The sequence below is a fragment of the Equus przewalskii genome, chromosome 2, assembly GCF_037783145.1.
Source record: "Equus przewalskii isolate Varuska chromosome 2, EquPr2, whole genome shotgun sequence".
Classification (NCBI taxonomy): domain Eukaryota; kingdom Metazoa; phylum Chordata; class Mammalia; order Perissodactyla; family Equidae; genus Equus; species Equus przewalskii.
This window is the reverse complement of record NC_091832.1, coordinates 63,476,065-63,498,519: the sequence shown is the minus strand read 5'-3', so window position 1 is coordinate 63,498,519 and position 22,455 is coordinate 63,476,065. Positions and strand designations below refer to the sequence as shown.

Genomic DNA, 22,455 nt, shown 5'->3' with positions numbered 1-22,455 from the left:
CTACTGCCAATCTTCCTCATTTTTGCTGAGGAAAATTCATCCTGAGGTAACATCTATTGCCAATTTTCCGCTATTTTGTATGTGAGCTGCTGGCAGAGCATGGCTGCTGACAGGCAAGTGGTGTAGGTGTGCATCTGGGTACCAAACCCAGGCCACCAAATCAGAGTGCACCAAACTTAACCACTAGGCCACTGGGGCATGCCTTGCAAATTTTTGGAAAAAAAATACAAATTCTTTTTGTTAAAAACTCTGAACCATCACTCCACAAGATAGAAAATACAAATGATAAATATATATGAAGTTGTTAATTTCATTAGTAATCAAGAGAAGGCAAATTAAAGTATGAGTAACATATATTTCCCCAGTAAATTTTAACATATTATCCAATGGTTCTGAGGATGTATGAAAACTATCATACTTACTCTAAAGATGTTCTAGCATTTCCATTTGTAGGAATTATCCTCCCACTTCCAAAAATACATAACTAGGAATATATAAGCAAAGATGTTCATTTCAACATTGTTTATAATAGGGAAAATTAGAAATAAAAGTATATCTTCAGTAGAATGGTGTAAATTGGGATTCAATGAAATAGTATCAACTGTTGGATGCAAATGAAAAGATGGCTGTTTATACTATTATGTAGGATAAAATCATATTATAAAACACTATGTGTATTAAAACCTGCATACAAATACTAGGAAACACAGACCTAAAATCTTAATAATGGTTCTTTCTGGAAGGTGAGATTACACTGTCTACTTCTATGTTGTTTGCTTTTTATCATGAATCTTAAATAAAATAAAATAATATGATATAATAAAGTCTTACCAGTAAGTTTTCTGTGGAGTATAGTAACAGGTAACTAAAGAGAAAGATCTTCAAGACTTATTATCTACCAGATGAACTGGTTTTAATACAGTTGGTAATCCCATTTTTTTCTCCTGCCAGGGAAAGGTGAACATGGGAAACCTTACCCCCTCACTGAAGAGGACCACGATGACTCAGCTTATAGGGAAAATGGTTTCAACATTTTTGTCAGCAACAATATTGCTCTAGAGAGGTCCCTGCCAGATATTCGCCATGCTAAGTGAGTACCCGCAAGCTCCTCGTGCAGTGCGGTTTTCTTTTGTTTGTCTGTTTTGTTTTATTATGTTTAATGTGTATCACAGTGAGACACATAACTAAAAATTTTGTTCTAATAATTTCATTAGAACCTTTTATATTTCATAATCTTACATATGTTTGATTTAAATTAGAATAACTTTAAAAATTCCAAAAGAATAGCTACCAACTCTCTAAAACTTAATACACATTTTCGTTATTGAGTTGACTGTATCATCTCCATTTAAAATGAAATCTTTTCATATCCATGCTTTTACTTTTGATCATGTAGTTTGTGAAGCAAACATTTTTTTCTGAGGGTTAGTGCTGTCAGAACTGTCTACATATATATTTATACCTTCTATCGACCTCATTCTCACACCAGCCATATTCAGTGCCCTTGTTTTTACATCTTCCATAAAGAATGCCTGAAATGAATGCAGCCATAATCCAAAGGCAATGGTTGGTTGCTCAAGTTCTGACACTTCATGAATTGCTTGTGGCTTGTCAATTACCAGTGAGTTCAGTTTTTACTGAATCATACCCACATAGTATAGTATAAATGGAAATCAGGATAATATTGCATATATTTACCTGCAATTCATCTTCTCTATGTCCACCTCTATCTACTCCTAACATTGCCTCATGTACTTTTTTTCTAGTTTGTTATGGTCTGCTTGTTAGCATATGCAATGCACAAAGTATGTCAAGAACAGAGAATGTGATCAGAATTTAAAGTTGTGGAATTGTCATGGATATTTGATAATCTATCCAACTATACTAATATGTTCACCGCTCCCCCCCACCTCAATCTCCCTTTGGAAACAATTGTGTGAGAGAAAGAAAATAAAATAAGGGCAACTGTTGAAATTAGGACTAGGAATCTAAATTAAACCAGTAATGTACAGTAAATAAAACTCTTAATTTTGTGCAAAAATAATTAACCCTTTAGGAAAAAAGTCAGTAAATTGCAGTTTGGGGGACCATTCTTTAGTTGCCATATTGTGTATTTATAACGCTATTTTAAAATATAAAAGAATTATTGCTTCCTCCTCAGGTTTTATGTGAATTTGCATTTCCCAATATAGTTAAGCAGAGGATTAATGTGAAGAACAAATCAATTTTTCCCTAAACTGAATGCTTTATGTATTGGTCTAGGCCTTCTAGCTAGCCAAATTATTCCCAAGTTACCTGAAATTATCTACAGTAATTCCCACTGACCGAGAACATTTTTAGTTATGAGAAATTTTAATACCTAATTGCACACCATCAAAGATGCATTAAATTGCACTGTTGGCATAATAAATGTGCTCAGAGAATCATTTCCATCCACCTCCTCCCCCACCCCCACACTTCCAATCTTTTAATGTGTATTCAAGCGGAAATAATTACAGATGGAAATGGTGTAGAAACTCACTGAAGTCAAAAGAAGGCTGATATTCCCATTCTTCTCAGACAGTGTATTTTTAGAGTAACTACCTCCTTTTGAAAAAAGATGTTCTTAGGCAATAATGGAAAAGAAAATGGAAAAATGGAAAGAAAAATATTTTGAAATTTTTATTGGAGTTACTGAGTTTACAGACTCAGAGGGCATTATTTTAAATGTTAGGAAAGAAAAATGTGGCTAAAATATGGTCTGTGATCATGTTCTTACTTGTTTACTGAGGCTTGATAACTAATAAGACAAACAGTTGCATAGTAAAATGATACCAAAAATGACAAAACCTTAACAAGGGTTGGAGGCGCATGACAGCAAAGTGCTAAGTGTGAGACAACCAGGAATGGTAGATTACCCTGGTTGGTCCAGTATCTGACTCTCAGAGTTGCAGGAACGGAGATCCATTGTTGCCTCTGATGTTGTCGAGGTCCTACCTGAGGGGAACCAAGAGCCCAAGAAAGTCTTACAAGGATCCCACTGTTTAAAAGTCCTGTGCTTTTGACCTCATTTGTGCTTCTCAAAATGCACGCACAGGTAACTACAAGAGTATGAAGCTCTGTGTAAGTGGTTCTTGAAATTATAAAAGCAACTCGACACACACTCCAGTGTTTTCAGTTGAACTAGGCTGCAGATCATTGACCATAACTTGTTTATTTTGACAGAATCTATAGAAGAGAATGCAAAATTGGTGTGACTTTGATAATCAGACATAAGAGTTCTAAGAAACCTTGCATTTGCAGTCAGCTAATTCAAACTACAGGCTCAGAATGATAGGAGAGAAGAGTTTATATTTCTTTGCTCTGAGATTTTGTTATGGAAAATATTGGGGAATACTGTCTTGCAATTTTGCTTAACTCGATCTTTATTACAAAACACAGAAGCATAGTTCTTCCTCCACTCTTCTGTAGTCTCTTCTGATCACTCTCTCTGAGTATGCAAGTGCTCTCTACCCATTCATATTCTCACACGTAGTCAAAAAAAAGTCATGGTTCTAGGTGTTTTGATGTGCTTAGTGCACATTTTAGTTCACTGCGAAGAATTTTCAGAACAGGAATTATTTCAGAAATCTCAACTCAGAAAGCATGTTTCTTTTACTTGTCCTACTCCCTTCTTCTTCACTAGCATAAAAATGAACTGCTTTCTTTTGGCTTTATTATTTTGTGGAGTCAGTAATAGATTCCCATTAAGTAGGAGCCATAGATAAAGGAAAGTCAATTGACATATGTGGAATAATTTAATCATTCTTGCTTATATCCTAAGAATAATTTCCAAGCTTTTTCATTTATGTTTTACTTTTTTGAAGACATATCTGTGTACTTTAAATACTCCCTTCTTCAGTTGTTGCCTAATTGTGTCCGAATCCATAGTACTTGGGTATAACCTGAGAACTGTCCTTAGAACATATTATCTTTATATTTTATTTAATGCAGTGTTGATAAGAATTTTACTCAGAAAGCTTCTGCATGAAAAATGTCCAGTCAGTGGATATCTTGCTGGCCTGGCTTCATTTTACCACACTTCAATTTTTCCCCACCTGCATATTGATTGTGCATTTTCTTTGTATTCAGTTACCCGTTTTGGATGCCAGATCTTTGTATGCTATAGGACATCTTATTTTGACTTCCAGTTCAAAATAGGAAATATGAAACATATATGTAGAATACAGAATACATATAAAATATGGAAATAGAAAACCATGGAAGGATGGATGGCCTGCATAGAAAAGAAACTGATAAACTTATGAATGAATATATTGTTAGCAAGATGAGATTGAAAAATATTTGAGCAAGTATTACTCCCAAATAAAAACAAATTCATCAGCAGTTACCACAAATACTCCCCCAAAATGGTACAATTCATGTGTAAGTTGAAGTTGCATCTATGAAAAGAAGAAATGCGTGAGATTAGGACATATGAGTCATGTATAATAGGAGAGCTGAAGTATGCTTTGCAGAGGATTCAGGTAAATGCATCATTGATACGGGTTCATTTTTTTTGCTGTAATAGAATACACATTTACACAGATATATACTCATGCATGTTAACATTAAGATGCATTTAGAAGGTAAGTGAGTAGCTGGCATATTTTTCAATTAAAATAACTCTGCTCTGAATTGTGGATTTTCCTTTTCACTTAGCTTTTTCCTTACATTTCATTATATTTCCAAGATAAGGATAGTTTTTAGCTTCACAACTTTGACAATAAATAAGATATTGAAGATTGAGAGAAAAGTCTATGATATCTCTTGAGAAAATATAGGAGGAGCGTTTTACAGCCTCTTGGATTATATAATTGCTTCCAGCAGTGTTGCAGTCATGTCAGATTAATACATCACAACTTTGCTCCCTGTACAATTTCAGGGCCAAATGAGAGATAGTCCCAGAAATGGTTTGGAATTAAAATATTACTCTTTTTATTGATAAGATTATATTGGTGGACATAGTTTGGATGTGGGCCACGTGTGATTCCCAATACTGAACTCCAGAATGAGGTGCATCTAGCCTTCATAGACATTGCTGGACAACACAGGGATGATTATATAACGTAAGGCATGGAGGACAGTTAGTTGTCTGCTCTCTGAAGACAAGCAGATCCCAAAGCAGAAAAATGAAGGAGGAGCTGAGCCAAGCGTGGGAAGCTCCATAACTCAAACTCATCAATTGTGTGTCTTACTTTCTCCTGGAAAGAATGCATGAGAAGATGGAGAGAGACTAGGAGTATTAATCTAATTGTTGTCCCTCTACATAGGAACATCTATCGAGAGGAAAGGGAAGTCTCCTTCCTAAATGAATAGTGCGTAATATCCGCTTTGCATTTGAGGAGAAACATCAGCTTCCCAATTTTTTGAGAAATTTCTCATTTTTTAAAATTTTTTAGTGCCTTACAGTCTAAACATTCCTGCCTTCTAGAAATTATGTTGAATAATAGTTCTGGAAAAGTTGACATCCATGGCTTGCACTGTAGTGCTGCATAAGTCAATTTGTCGTTTTGAATTTCTATTTACCCACTTCATTAAGTGGGAATTCTAACTTCTTCATGCCTCTCACCATGTATTAAGATTATTAAAGTTGAAACCGGGTTTACCAAATCAGCTGTAGCATGATCTATTCAGTTATTTCTTTTCGTTCTGATGACAATAATCCTTCTGGTTCCCTTCTTTTCCAGTTATATCATGAAGATATAAAAATAAGGAGATCTAGTGAACTACAATTCTAAAATTTAAATCGTAAGAAGAAATTTTGTGAGTCAATTTCTTAGGAAAACTAATTATATGTGTCCAAGAAAGTGTGATTTAACTGTTTTGACTCTTGTCTATTGAATACTAGAACTCACCGATAGAAATGTCTGAGTTTAACCATCCAAAAACATGCAAGGATAAAATTCTTTTACTTCTCAATTTCAAAAGCTATGTAAAACTTTGAGAGGCACTGGCTTCTTTTATGTTTTTATTATGATTTACTTGTGAAGTTGATTAAGCACCTTCTTTCAACAAGTTTACAAATGAATGCTGAAGCAAATTAAGCTAAAATCACTGTTCCAGCACTCCAATCAAGTGTGAATATTGCCACAGAAGGAGGTGGGAAATGCATCCTTTGAATCCAATGCTCTTCCAGCCTAGGATATATCTTATTTAGATTTACTGAAAAAAAGAAAAGTAGTTAAATCACAAGCAGCAGATTGGGGAAGGGATGATCAGGAACATCAGATAGGAAATACTCCTTCAAAACCATTGGTCAGGTGAGTACTCCAATATTTTTGTGAGCCAGTTTATGTAAATGAGTATAGACATTGATACAGTACTATGTTTCTAAGAGTCATTTAAAAAAACAAAACTAAAAACTTACACACATATTTCACTTATTGAAGAAAGTCTGAGAGATAAGAAAGAGTTTTTATCACTATAACTAAAAGATATGTCCCTGTTGAAATGAAAATCCTTCTAGGACACATAACTGTTCAAGAGTTGTCAAACATTTATCCTTTGGAGTGAGTCAGAGATCACGAAGCAGAGTCTTTGAAAGGTGGATTGAGGATGAGCACAAGAGCACTGAGGTCTAAGAGTGGTGATGTGAAAGTTATGCAAGGTGAAAACAGAAATGACAAAAGAAAAACCTTCTAAAAATAAACTTACAGCTGCTTCAAAATTATGTCCATTGAATTTCAAAGTATATCCTTTGTAACCTTAGAATATGATAAGGATCAAACAAATAAAACTGAAAGTTAGCATAAGTTTGAGAAATAGATTCACAAATTTAATTCCGGAAAGAGAAGAAAATGGAAATTTGATGTAATTACGCACCTTGTTCTGTAAGATTAATCTAACAACAGGAATTCTGAATGTGCTCTTTCTTCATTTTATTCCCACCCACAGAAGCTTACTGAAAAAAGAGGTAGAGATGAACATTTAGTTTATTTATTTAAAAAAGTACGAAAATTTGCCATTTTGAACAGCTAACATCATGTTTAATAGTGAAAGACTGGTTGCATTTCCCCTAAGATCGTGAGGTAAATAGGACATCTACTCTCAGCACTGCTATTCAGCATTGAACTGTAGATTCTAGCTCAGGCAATTAGGGAGGCAAAAGAAATAAAAGGCATCTAAATTGCAGAGGAAGAATTAAAACTGTCTCTATTGGCAAACGACATAATTTTACATATAGAAAACCCCAAGGAATTCTCTAAAAAACTATTAGAACTAATAATCAATTTCAGCAAGGAGGCAAGGTATAAGATAAATATGCAAAAATCATTTTGTTTTTATACACTTGCAGTAAATTATCTGAAAATGAAATTGAGAACAATTCCATTCACCATTAAATCAAAATGAATAAATTTCTGACGAATAAATTGAAAAAAGCAATGTAAAACTTATACTTTGAAAAGTACAAGACACTGTTGAAAGAAATTGAAGAAATGGAAAAACATCCTATATTTGTGGGTCAGGAGATTTTCAATATTGTTAGGGTGGTGAAACACTCCAAGCTGATCTACAGATTCAAAGAAAACTCGATCAGAATCCCAGCTGACTTCTTTGTAGAAATTGATAAGCTGATTCTCAAATTTATATGGAATTACAAGGGACCCAGAAGAGCCAAAACAATCTTGAAGAACAGCAACAAAATAGGAAGACACACACTTCCTGGTTTCACATTTATCGCGAGGTAACAGTAATCTCCAAGGTAGTGTAGTACTGGTAAATGGATAGATATATAGATCAACAGAATATAATAGAGAGTCCAGAAATAATTCTATACATTCATGATCAATTGATTTTTTGACAATGGTGCCAAAACCATTCAAGATGGAAAGCATAGCCCTTTAAACATATGGTACTGGGACAAGTAGATAGCCATATGTAAAAAATGATGTTTGATCTTTACCTCAGAATACATAAAAATCAGCACAAAATGTATCAAAGATCTCAAAATAAGTACTAAAAGAAGAAAACATGGAAGTAAATTTTTATGACCTTTGATTTAACAAAGTCTTCTTAGGCATAATACCAAAAGCACAAGCAACAAAGGCAAAAACACATCAGACTTCACCAAAATTAAAACCTTTTATGCTTCAAAGGACACCATCAGGAAGGCAAAATGACAACCCACAGAACTGGAGAAAACATTTGCAAATCATGTATCTGATAAGAAAGTTGTATCTAAGATATATAAAGAAGTCTTACAATTCAATAATAAAAAGATAAATAGCCCAGTGAAAATATGGGCAAATGATCTGAATAGTCATTTCTTCAAAGAAGATATACAAATGGGCAATAAATTCAGGAAAAGATATTCAACATCATTAGTCACCAAGAAAATACAAATCAAAAGCAAAATGAGATAGTACTTCATACCAGCTACAACAACTAGAGCCAAAATGTCAGGTAATGAATGTTAACGAGGCCATGGAGAAACTGGAATTCTCATCATTGCTGTTGGGAATGTAAAATGGCGTGGATCTTTTGGAAGATAGTCTGGCCGTTCCTCAAACAACTAAAAAGAAAGTTACCACACAACCTAGCAATTCTACTTCTAGGTATACATCCAAGAGAAATAAAAACGTATGTCCACACAAAGCTTATACATGAATGTTTCTAGCAGCATTATTCATAATAGCCAAAAGATGGAAACAACCCAATGTCCACTGGTGGATGAACGTATCAACAAAATGTGCTATATCCAGACAATGGAAGATTATTCAGTCATAAAAAGCATAAAAATACTTACAAATGCTGCATCTTGGATTAACCTTGAAAACACTATGCTAAATGAAAACAACAGACACAAAATTCCGTATAATATACAATTCTATTTATACAAATGTCCAGAATACAGAAGTCTGTTGAAAAAGAAAGTAGATAGAGGGGCTGCCCGGTGGCTGAGCAGTTAAGTTCGCAAGTTCTGCTTCTCGGCGGCCAGGGGTTCGCCAATTCGGATCCCAGGTGCGGGCATGGCACCACTTGGCAAAAAGCCATGCTGTGGTAGGCGTCCCATATATAAAGTAGGGGAAGATGGGCAGGATGTTAGCTGAGGGCCAGTCTTCCTCAGCAAAAAGAGGAGGACCGGCAGCAGTTAGCTCAGGGCTAATCTTCCTCAAAAAAAAAAAAAAGAAAGAAAGTAGATAGAGGTTAGTTTAGGGCTGTGAGGGGAGAAGGGGCAGGAGAGTTATAACTAAGAGTATGGGATTTCTTTTTAAGTTGATGAATGTATTCTTAAATACATTGTGGTGATGGTTGCACATGACTATGAATACACTAAAAACCATTGAATCATGCGCTTTTAATGGTACAACAGATGAATTGTATAGTATGTGAATTATATCTCAATAAAGCTGTTTAAAAAAGTAAATCACTTTCATTTTTCTCCAAATCGAATAATTTTATTTTATTTCTTTATTTTTACCAAATCAAGCAATTAATTCTTCTGATAGATTTTATCATCTGAGTTAATGCAATAAGTATTGATCTCTAGGTTTTGTAACTGGTATGTACTGATGTGTTTACTATTTGCAAAGTGTGAGATTCAAGTATCTCAATGCCATGAACACTATTTTATTTCCTAATAAAATTCTCTTAAAAATCTTGAATTCCTGCTCTGGAAAGAATTGTTTGGCAATCTCTACAGAAGTGGAGAATTTAGTTATTAATGTATTTTTATATTTTGCTTATTATTCTGGCTTAAGTTTAATCGTGTATAATAAAAAACATTGATACCGGCACATCTGTAAAATGACCACTTCACTCACTTTTCCTTCTAGCTATCAGCCCCAAGTTCCATATAGATACTGATTTCCTCAACTTCCGTTCAACTCGTTAGTAGTTCCTCTTCATCCGATAGCTGGCTATTAAAGCTCACTGATGCTCAGTGCTGACCACTAGTTTCTTCATTCTATTTCCTCTCTCCTTGCTGATCTCATTCCCCAAGGCCTATTAATTCTCTCTGAAATGTAGTGACAACATGTGTCTCGAATGCATACACTTCCCCTAGTCTCAACTATATCCACTATCATCTCTTCATTGGAATTCTAGAATAACCTCAGAATTGGACCTCACACACTCCCTCTTGCTCCTGTGCAATACATTGAGTAGAGTGAGCAATCATGAGCCTTAAGAACTATGGCAAAACCTACATCCCCCCGTCTAAAATACTTAAAAGACTCCCTCTTATACCCAAAAAAATAGCTTAGAAAATATCAACATTGACCTTCATATTCTTAACCCTGCCTATCTCTGAGTTCCTCTTTTGCTTTTCTCTCTGTGTTCACTACCTTTCTACCACAATGCCACAGTGCACACTCAGCTGGGTGAACACAACAAACTCTTTTGTTCATTGCTACAGACAACATATCACACTACATTAAAGTGTTAATCATATTACCATATAAAATATTAATTTAAAAAATAAGTTTCTATGTATTAGGTGATGAAATAAATAAATAATGATGACCGTCCACACTTACTCAAACATACTCACATACACGTGGCAGTCCAAACTGATTTTTCCGGCCTGTCAAAGGCAAAATAAATTACCAGTTATTGCTGCTTTATCAAACCCAACTGACATGGCAAGATTAGAACAGAAAAACAGTGTGACTGAAACCAGCCATTGAAAATTGAATATGCTGACATTAAAACAATTACTATGTAAATTGGTGCTTGGAAATGACTTACACAGATATGTTCTATAATATGCTTGTCACTAGCCAGATGCCAAGTTGACATTTTATTCTGCTACTATTGAGAATGGGGTTGAGAGAATGTTAGCTGAACCAAAATGGTTTTGCAAGAAATCTTACAGTGACAAAAATTTAAAAGAAAATAAAGAAATTTCCTCTTCTTTCTGAACATAAGTGGTTCCTTTGAGAAATTTTTTTTAAAAATTGTTTCACTAACTATATTTAGCTGTCCTGATTATCTTGTTTAGGAAATCTATTTTCAAAAGACTTCGCAGAATTCAACTAAAATGAACTGTCATCTATCAGTAAAACCATTTTATAAAGCTTGTGATAAGCTAAGAGGCAATAAATTATTTACTTAATTAATTAATTTGGGGTCTGTCCAAGGTGCTGACACTAGCACATGTAAATGAATCAAAAGGTGGTCAGATGTACAAAAAAAACGCCATTTTTGCTGTAGCTATGAGGTTAAACAAATTGTAGGATTTTGAACTGGTTTCCCTCCCACATACATCCTAATGAAACCGACTGCCTCTGAGTCGGCTCTCTCTTTCTTTATTGCCATTTCAGAGAATTATCAGGATTATTATAAAATGGCACAAAATCATAACCATTTAGAATGTGGGCCCTAAAGGGAGCTCAAAATATAACTCCCTGCCTGTTTATTATCATTACTACAGAATCACATTTTAACACATTTAGCATTATACGAAAAATGTTCCAAGTTTTATATGTTTCACATGACGTATATATATATATATGTATCTTTTTTAATCTGAAATATGTTAATATAACTGAGGAATCTTTAAGCGCATACTCTCACTCCATTCTTTAGATTATTTCATCAGCAAAGGTACGATGGGTAATATCGTTGCAGATGTTAACCTTTCTTGAACAAACCTATCAACAAACATATTAATCAATATTAATATGTATGAGTAAAATCATATAATGGAAAATGTTTCTTTCCTTTCTTCGTATTACTTTAAAAGGAAGAAGTAAGACATAAATTCACTTAATTTTGAATCCTCTCAACTTGGTGACTTTAAATACTAAGCTGAAATTTTATTTTTTGAAGGAGTGGCTTTAAATAAATGAAGATTTTGGAGACTTTTAACAGTCCTCTTTCAGTAATTGTTTAAAGAGAGCCAAAAGATTCAATTAGGATACAGGAGATTTAAACAAAATTATACATAAGTTGTCTTAATTTATATTTATTTACATTTACTGAACACTACATTTAATAATTGCATGATAAGCTTTTTTTTCAATTTCATGTGAAATGTTTACCCAAATAGATCATGCACTATTGCATAAACAACTCTCATTAAATTTCAACTGATAGAATTAATACTGAGTATATTCTCTGACCAAACTTGAATTAAATTAAAAATCAATAAAAAATATATCCATAAAATATACAAATATTTAGAAATTGAATAACACATTTATGAATAACCCACAGGTCAAATGTTAACCTAGAGAAACTAGAAAATTTTCAAATACAATAATAATTAAAATACATCCCACAGCTTTTTTACATGCTGTACATATAATGCAGCCCTTACAGGTAAATGTACAGCTTTAAATGTTTAAATCAAGCAAGAAAAATTTTCAAATTAATCATCTAAGTAAAATAAGTATAAAAAAGAAAATAAATCAACGACTGTCAAAAAGAGAAAAAATTAGAAGTTCAAAATTTAGTATTTTGAATGCATTAATAAAATTTCTAAATTTCTGGTAAGTATTTCTAAGGAAAAACAAAAGAGAGAGAAACCACCAATTACCACTATCAGTTATGAAAGAGTGGATATCATTAAACTTCCAACAGACATTTGAATCATAATGAAGGGATATTATAAACATCATCATGCCAACAGTTTGACACAGACAAAATATAAAATTTTCCTGAAAATCCAACTGATAACATCACAAAATGAAACAGAAAGTCTGAATATCCCTAGAGCCAAGAAATATATTACACTGGTAAGTAAGAGTCTACCGACAGCATTCCGATTTCTAGGCGAGATGGAATAAACACATTTCACTCTCATCCCGTTGAACTCAACTACAAAATCCGGACAGATGGACGGCCAAGCTAATTGAGGATACTAAAAAAAAATAGCAATAGATGGAGTACAGAACGACATGAGAATTCAAAATAGCACTGAAATAATGCTGAGATCTTGAGTTTTTTAAAACATGTTTAACAGTTGAAAGCAAAAATATATTTTCTGGTGTGATTTTCGATGTACGTAGATATATAAGACAACTGTAGCTTAAAAGAGAGAGTGTAAAGGGACTATATAGTAATAAGATTTCTATACTAAAAGTGAAGTGGTAAAATATTAATTATAAATACACTGGAAAAATAAAGTATGTGTTTTTAATCTCTAAAGCAAACACTAAAATATTATGCAAAGATATCATCAAAATCACAATGGATACATTGAAATGGAATATGAATAAATGTATAAATAAACGAAAGAATGCAGAAAAGGGGAAGCAAGGAAAAACAAAAACAAAGAAAACACTCCATTCAACAACAGCAGAATAATATTCTTCTCAAGTATGCAAGAAACATTCATCAAGATACACCATATCCTGGGTCATAAAACAAATATTACAAATTAAAAGACTGAAATCTTACAAAGTATATTCTCTGACCTTAAAACAATTATATCAAAACTTAGTTACAGAAAAATAAGACAATCACCACTTAGAAATTAAAAACATATTTTTAAGTAATCAACATGTCAAAAGGAAGTTTCAAGGGATATTCAAAATATTTTGAAATGAACAAAAATAAATACTTATAAAATTTTGATATATTTATAGTAATTCTTAGGATGAAATCATTCTAGTCTTCTATCAATCAATGGTTGTAAAAAGAAAGAAAAAAGTCCTCAAGTCAGTAATCTAAGCTATTACCTTAATAAAGTGTAAAAGGCGAGGCCAGCCCAGTGGCATAGTGGTTAAGTTCACATGCTCTGCTTCAGCCACCTGGGGTTTGTGGGTTCAGGTCCTGGACACAGACCTACACACCCTCGTTGGGCCATATTGTGGTGGCATCTCACATACAAAATAGAGGAGGTTAGCACAATGTTAGCTCCGGGACAATCTTCCTCACCAAAAAAAAAGAAAAAGAAAAAGGGGAAAAAGACAAGTAAAATTAATTCAGAGTAAATTTCTTACTGTAATTGTGGAATTACCTCTATCTCCTTACAGTTCTGTCAACTTTTGCTTCATATGTTTGAAACTCTTGTTAGGTGCTTAAACACTTTGTGCTGTTGTGTTCTCTTAATAAGTTGATCTCTTTATTGTGAAATGAAGTTCTATATCCTGGTAATATTTTTTTGCTTTGAAAACTATTTTGCTGGCTATTAATAAAGCCAATATAGCTTTCTTTTTATTAGTGTTAGCATGCAGAATCTTCTATACATTTACTTTTAAACTTATTTGCATCTTTATATTAAAAATGAGTTTGTTGGAGGCAGCAGACGGCAATCTGATGAATTGACAATCTCTTCTTTTTATGTATATGTTTAGACCATTTACATTCAATGTGATTATTGATATGGTTAGCTCAAATAGACCATTTTGCTATTGCTTTTCCATTTGTACCCTTTAGTCTGTCTCCCTTCCTCTGTCTCTACCTTCTTTTGGACTACTCACATATTTAATCATTCCATTTAATCTTCTTAGGGAGGTATAGCAGACATAACTCTTTGTTGTGTAATTTTTCTGGTTGCATTAGGTTTCATGGAATATAACATTAACTTATCATGGTGTACATTTAAGTAATATTGTATGGCTTCCTTTATAATATAAGAACCTGACAATAGTGTACATCGATTTCTTCACTTCTGGCCTTTAGGCTAATTGTTTCCATACATTTTGCTTCAATTTATGTCATAAATCTCAAAATACATTGCTATCTTTTTTGCTACACATTAATCAGTTATCTTTATAAATGATTTAAGTAACAAAAAATAGTTATTTTATTGTTTGCCACACAATTACCTTTTCTGTTGCTTTTTATTTTTTTGTCTAGATATAGATTTCCATTTGGTATAATTTTCTGAAGGACTTTCTGTAACATTTATTTTTGTGCAGATCTTCTGATAAATGAACACATTCAATATTTGCATGTCTGAATAATTTTTTATTTTGCCTTCATTTTTCAAATATATTTTCATTAACTAAAGAAAACTAGGTTGCTTTTAGTTTTATTTTTTTTAATTTTTCTTTTCTGTACTTAAAGATGTTGCTCCCACTACCTCACTGTCTTACATTATTTCTAACAAGAAATTTACTGTCAGGAGCTGGCCCAGTGGTGTAGTGGTTTGGTTCGTGCACTCTACTTCGGTGGCCCAGGGTTCAAGAGTTCAGATCCTGGGCACAGACCTACACACTGCTCATCAAGCCACGCTGTGGTGACATCCCCCATGCCAAATCACCACATGTGGTGACATCCCAAAATAGAGGAAGATTGGCACAGATATTAGCTCATGGAAAATATTCCTCATCAAAAAAGAATAGTGAAAAAAGAAACCTGCTGTCATTCTTATCTGCATTCCTCTGGACTTTTCTATATTTTTTTCCTCTGGCTGCTTTTAAAATTGTCTTTGTATCACTTATTTTAACAGTTTAATTATGCATACTTATTTTATTCTTCTAATAGTGTAGTGTTAGTGATCCAGATGGTCCAGTGGTCCATGCCTTTTTAGGGCCTGCCTGTAGTCAAATGATGATTTATCATAACTTTTTGTTATAGATTTTTATTCATACATATTCTTGAATGGTTTATTTTCAAAAATACGGAGAATAGATTGTACATTTCGCAAAAATTTTTGAGCTAATAAAGCAGTTGCCTAACCCACTTTAAAATATCACAATATTTATATAATTTTAATTGACTGAATTATAATAAAGATATTTTAAAAGGCCAATGGTATGATGATGTTTCCAAAAGATTATATAATCAGAAGTGAAGAATGTTAGATTTGAATTCTTTGCTCTGTGTTATCTAGCTGTGTGAGTTATAAATACTTTTCAAAAACTCTTCAGATCAGATCAGTGTCTCATCATTGTATCACTTCTTCACCCAGTACACTGTTTTGCCAATTTGATTGTAAAATAATTTATGTTTAGCTCTCTAAAACTCTGAGACTCAATTCCCAATTAAACAAGGGACTAAACTTGATGATTTCTGAAACGTGGCTGCAGCTGTAAAACTGTGGTTGCAGCTATGCTCTTATACATGTGGGATCTTAAATGATATAATTTTTTTGTCTGTGAAGAAATTGGATCTCTTTAATTTTTCTATTAAATGTAGGCTAACAGGCAGTTGTCTTTTTTTCTTTTTCGTTTTTTATTTGAAAGAAGGCAGAAGACTAAAATGGCTGTGTTCATTAGAATTGTTTACCAAATATTTCTGATTATATTCCCTCTGGACCATGTAAGATTGCACTTCCTGGGTCCTTGAGCTGTGCGACTGATTCTGAGCAGCCAGTTGTAAGCAGAAAGCAATATGTCATTGGAGAGACGGACCATTTAATTACCAGCTTGAAACCCATCAGCGTTCTCGTTTACCTCCAGCAGAGTGATTGAACATGGTCAGAATGTTGGCTGTTTGCACTGCCTACGAAAAGCAGAGACCCTTCTGCCAACCACTGATGAACAAGCAGCAAAAGCAAGAAAGAGAATATTTGCTGTTTTGAGTCATTGGGAGTTGGAGTTGTTTGTGACCACAACATAACATCCTGACTGATATATTTAGTATAAGTAGATAGAAAAGAAACTATGAAAAATAAATTAAGCCACACCTCAGATAAGCTAACAGAATAACCTAAGGATTGAAATACACAAATACTTTCATCCAAACATTTTACTCACATCTTGCAATCCAAGGGTTTGAGTTTTAAAAACGTGGGACTTGACATTGTATCCAAAACCAAATATTTAGGCTTAGGCGGTGAGAAAGAATGTTTAAGTGACGGTAAGGAGAATACGAAGGCCTTAAGAACCTCAAATGAAAGTTCACCTAAGTGCTCACAGCATAAATTTTGACACTGTTGTATGAATAATAAAATATCTCTTTTAGACAAAAAAAATCACTAATAATTCTGGTACTTATTTCATCTATCTGTAATTAAATTTATTTTTTGCCCTATTCCCATTGTTGAAAGAACAACTTATTTCTTTGTGAAACCAATGAAATTATAAAGATAAATTAACATAGCTATGAAGGAATGACAGTTAAGTATGTTTAAAATAACCAGTGCTGTTAAACTAAATACATTTTTAAATATCTCAGTTTAGCAAATGCCAATAGAGAATATCAGAAAATGTTTGTATATTCTATTTTAGGGCAACAGAGAAGAGTATGAGAAATTTGCCACTGAAGTTTATTTTCAATATTCTGAATGGTTTAGCAGACAGAATGTTTACAGACCAATTTGTTTTTTTGTCAGCTTTTAAAATGCCTTTATGATTTGTCATTTGTCTCAAGTAACTTTTTAAAGAATTTAAACTGTTTCTTTTGTCTCTCTGGTGGAATTAAAATTTGAAGAATGTTTTCCCCATCTATTTAGAGAAATTGTTACTTAACAAAGAAATGTGTTCTTCTCTGAAGCATTCCTAAATTCTAAGTTAATTTTATACAAATACTTATTTTAAAATAATGCAGTAATATGAAGCGCAATAATTACAGGCATTTTCATTTGTATTCCTATAAACTTAAGGCCACCAATGTTTTAATTTGTCCCTATTTTCTCTTTGTAAATTTGCTACATATCTGTAACCATAAGCATATAAATTATGTTTGACTTTATTTTACTTACTTCTTCAGCACAGTTGCATATTGCTACACTGTCTTCATATTTAAAAAATTTCCATTCTCAACCTGACTTGAGATCAAACCTAAAATACACAGGTTGCAGATATGCTTCAGTGTTTCTAGTAATGCTGAGAAGCAGTCATCTGGACCACAACTTCGTGAATCCAATGGCTGACTTTGGGAATTAATTCAATTTTCTTTAGAGCAGGTTAAGTGCTGGAAAGATTAAATACAATTCAATCAAACTAAACACTGTCACAAAGAGGCTGGTTTTCCTTAGAGTAAAAAATCAGATCAACACTCTCATTATTTTTTACCAAAACTATTCCGATCTCTAATCTTTCTGCCTCCAATCCTCACTGTCTTAAATGCATTATCTGCCCTGCTGCCAGAGGAATACGTAAACATGATTCCATCTAACTCATCGCTAACAATACGTGGAATACTTCATGTTGACTGCAGGCTAATGTCCAAATTCCTCAGAGTTGTTTTCAAAAGTCTACATGATCTGTTCTCAACATACAGACTCATCTGTAAGAGTTCCCTAATTCGTTCAGACAAACTTAGTCATACTTCCTTCTGGCTTTCATTGCTTGTGTGCCATCTATTATGTCACTTGTCTCATTTGAGTCTAATCATTTTATATATCTGTCCACTGGTCTGTGAATCCTTAAGGGAAGAAACAGTAATTTATTCATCTTTGTATCTAACTGTCTCTCACTTTCCCTCATTCAGTGCCTGTCTCTCCCAGTTCCCTATCTCCCTTCCAAAGAGGACTTAACACATAAAATAATGACAATTAAAACAACGACAATAACAGCAACAACAATGATAGTATTTATCAAACCATTGCTATTATCAGACTTAGTAGAGTACTAAGTGCTTTCCATGGGCTATCTAATTGACTTCTCATTAACACATTATGAAGAAGGCTTTTTGTTCTTGCTTTTTACCTCTCCATTGCCCCACCAGAGAGAACTAGTCTTATAGAAGTTCAATAACTTGCTCATTGTTACAAAGGTACTAAGTGACAAAACTATCCTTTGAACCTAGATAGTCTGATATATAAAATGTGATTTTTCAATATTTCAGAAATAATTATCAGCACAGGATATTCGTGAGTTTTCAATGTGGTCTGGTCGAAAAAATAAATTACTGACATTTACGTAAAGAAGATAACTTTACTACTAATAGTCTACTAAATAGGATAAGGTCATTTTTACACGTACACTGTGTAAAGTCCTGATACCATGTAAGATTGCACTTCCTGGGTCCTTGAGCTGTGCGACTGATTCTGAACAACCAGTTGTAAGCAGAAAGCAATATGTCATTTGAGAGACGGCATATTTCATATTTCATATTTGTATTTCATCGGCATAGACTCTGAACATAGCATCAGTAATAATTAAAAAGTTGAAAGAAAGAGTAAAGAATTACTTTGTGTTCAAGAGACTGTTCTCGCCAAGTGCAATATAATTTATATGGCTATGTCTAAGATCTGGTTCCCCTAGAGGCAGACCCTGAGACAAAAATTTGACTGTAATAGTTTTGAGGAGAAATCACAGAAAATGCCTCGGGAGGTGAAGTGAAGAAGTAAGACAGGGAAGGAAAAGTAGCCAGTAAAATGTGCGTTGTCATGATGCTTATCCCTGCGGGCAACTGAGGCTCAACATTTCTAGAAAACTCTGGGAGACAATATGGAAAACACTTCAGCGTATCCCATAGTAGGACTGTTCATTCTCCAACTTCCATCCTTCATTGTTTGATACTTGCTCCTGGGGCGTTAATTTCCTCCAGAACTTCTAATCTGCCTCTGTTCAGAGGTGAGAGAAAGCATTCCGTTGGCTATCTGTAGACACTTATAGTAGGATCCTCTTGGCTTATACTGGGGTGGCAAATGCTAAGGGGATATTGGCGGTGCACCAGCATCATCCGCTAGAGTCTATAACTCATAAGCCTGTTCCCCTTATAAAGCAGGTCTTTACCTTGAGTTACACACATGCAAACTCATAGATACATATGTAAATAGACAGATAGATGTGTATATCGCATATACGATTGCTCTGTTCAACTGGATATCATTTTGTCACTTGAACCTTAATGTGGTCAAAATTGAGCTCATCTTCATGCTCAACTCTTGCAGCCCTCAAATAGGCCCATCACACATTGAGCTCCTATATCATTCTGCATTTCATAAGATCAGTTGCCCATGTCCAAAACATGGGAGTCTTCCTTAACCACATCTCCCAGACATTTATCATGTCATTTCAATTTGATTCCTAAATATATCTTGAACTTGTCTTTTGCAGGACACCTTCAACTCTTTCTTGAATTTCTTCAACACTTTCCAAATTGGTTGAGGCGCCTCTCTTAAATACTCCTATAGCACCCTATTAAACTTCTACACCAGCAATTTCACTTTAAAATTTTAACTGTCTGTTTGCCATTCTGTATCTCCTATTTTACTGTAAATGTCTTAAAGTCGGGGACCAGGTTTTTCTCATCGTTTTACGTCCATTTGGATCCCGGCTTCTATCAAACCTGTAGTAAATGATTGTGATTTGAAGGAATGAATGAGCAGAAGGGATCCTTTTACTTGTGTGTGGTAATAATGTGAGCTCACATAGGTGGAAATTTTTGAAAACATTTTTGCAAGGGAAAGCCTTATTTGCATATGGTCATTCTTACATCCTCTAGTGTCTGCCTTTTTTCTGAGTGGATGGTATATAGCTATTAAACATCACTTTAAAGTCGTAAGCCTATTGAATGCTTAGAGGATATTACTCTGAATGCAATTTTTACTTAAATTAATAAGCAAGTGACATGCAATGTCTCATCTTAACATTTCAAAAATAATTTCCCTTCTTGGGAATATCAGTTGCATTCCAAGAGCATTGTTAAATCTGGTGGTTTGCACAAGTAGGTGCAATTTTCCTGAATATTGATATAGAGAAGCACACTTATCTTGAGCCTTTGGCTTCCTTGGGAAGAATGTATGGTTTTACATAATTAGGACAAGGTGTATTGAACTATTTTAGCACTTTTCCAGATTTGTGCACTATATTTGAAAGCATCTGTCTCTCTACACTTCCTTCGAAATCACTGACAGATGTTTCATCCATTACCTTTTTTTTTAATCATTTTATGGTAGTCTAAAATGAACTTCAGGTTTTTTCCAGCATTTAATGCCTGTTTCTTAGTATCATATTGATGGATTTTCCAACTCTTGCCATTGTAATCAAAATCTACTTGTTTTATAAATATTTACAAATATTAAATTCAGAGTTTAAATGATTGATAATAAAGGGATAGGATAAAAAAGGAAATGTTTATCTTTGTATATTTAAATTATTTGTCTAAAATATTTAATTTTCTTTCATCTCCTAAATAGTTAATTTTTTGCCTTTAATTATCGTGTGTCATACTTTCCCAAGCTGTCAGGTACTGTCTCTTGTTTTAGATCACAGCAATATTTAATACATCCTGTTGAGATCATAGTAAAATGAAGTGTCGAAAAGACTGGGAAAAAAAAAACATATTTTAAGTAATGTTTTGAATATTGGTACATTTTTATACATCTTGGTAGAATCTATGCTTACTTCAAAATCATGATATGGTTTGTTTCCTCATCTAGACTAAATAGTAGTCTGTGTCCCAGCAAAAGATGAAGATCTTTTAAATAGAATTAAATCAGATGGTTTAAAGAGAAATTGTGTCTGTTTCTAGATTTCTACTCTCTTTTTTGTTTCAGGTTATCTTGGAAACAGAGTGTCAGGAAATTCATTGAATTTGCTAATTGTTTGAAATTTTACCCTTTTTCAGTTTTGAAGTAACTCAACGATTTCACAAACTTATAATGAATTCTTCATCTTCAATAAAGCTTGGACAACTACAGTCAATGCTGAGTTAGAAATTAAATGAGATTTGAGACCGGGTTCCTGCCCTCATGTGGCTTACAAATTAATTACATAAATCATAAATATGCAAAAAATAGCAATTACATGTAGTAAATTGCTTTTAACTAAGCTAAAAGTTAAAGTCTACTTCCTTTTTGGCATTTCATATTGTTTTACAATGAGAAAAGCAGCATGAGATTTTTTATAATTTCCATTAGAAATGTAATACTGCCTTGGTTTGGATCTTAACATAATCTTATTATGTGGTTGTATTAGTGTATGAGTACTGAAGATTAAATCTTCATGTGTTTCATTCTAAGACTGTCATTTTCCCCCCCTAGAGCTTTAAATGCTGCCCAGCCATTGAAACATACCACAACCAAGATTGATTAATTAAGCATAATTATTATAGAAGTTGAATTTCCAAAACTTTCCAGGAAACCCGTCTAAACCTTAACCACGTCTTCAATGGAGACAATTTTAATGCATAAAACTTATCCTTATTACTATTAGATAAAGTAAGAGAAATGTACTTCAACAAGAACACAATATTTCAACACACTTCTTACCTCGTATTTGAGCCTCTGATGCAAAAGAGGGTAAATAATTATTTCATTACGAGTGAATGTGAAAAGAGATCATTAATGAATTCCATGAATGAGTAGAGTCACTATTATGATGCACGAGCTCTGATTGGGAAAGTATCAGACAAAGTCTAGTTTTCACAGCTGTCTGATACACAATGAGTAAAGAGTAGTCAAAGATATACTAAAGGTTTGCATTTGACATAGCTTTTTTCTTCCTCTATCATCTCCAGTTGTAAGCACAAGATGTACCTGGAAAGGCTGCCAAACACCAGCATCATCATCCCATTTCATAACGAAGGTTGGACTTCACTCCTGCGTACCATACACAGTATAATTAACCGAACCCCAGAGAGTCTGATAGCAGAAATCATTCTAGTGGATGACTTCAGTGATAGAGGTAAGACACGGTTAATAGT

At 33.6% G+C, this 22,455-nt stretch overlaps 1 protein-coding gene across 1 annotated transcript in view; it reads left to right on the top strand.

Moving 5' to 3' along the window:
• Positions 1–22,455, top strand: part of GALNTL6 (polypeptide N-acetylgalactosaminyltransferase like 6) — a 1,099,146-nt gene that overhangs the window by 448,949 nt on the left and 627,742 nt on the right. Inside the window, exons 4-5 of the mRNA XM_070608036.1 lie at positions 952–1,090; positions 22,270–22,436. Coding sequence (XP_070464137.1) covers positions 952–1,090; positions 22,270–22,436 — 306 coding nt within the window. The remainder of the gene's footprint in view (positions 1–951; positions 1,091–22,269; positions 22,437–22,455) is intronic.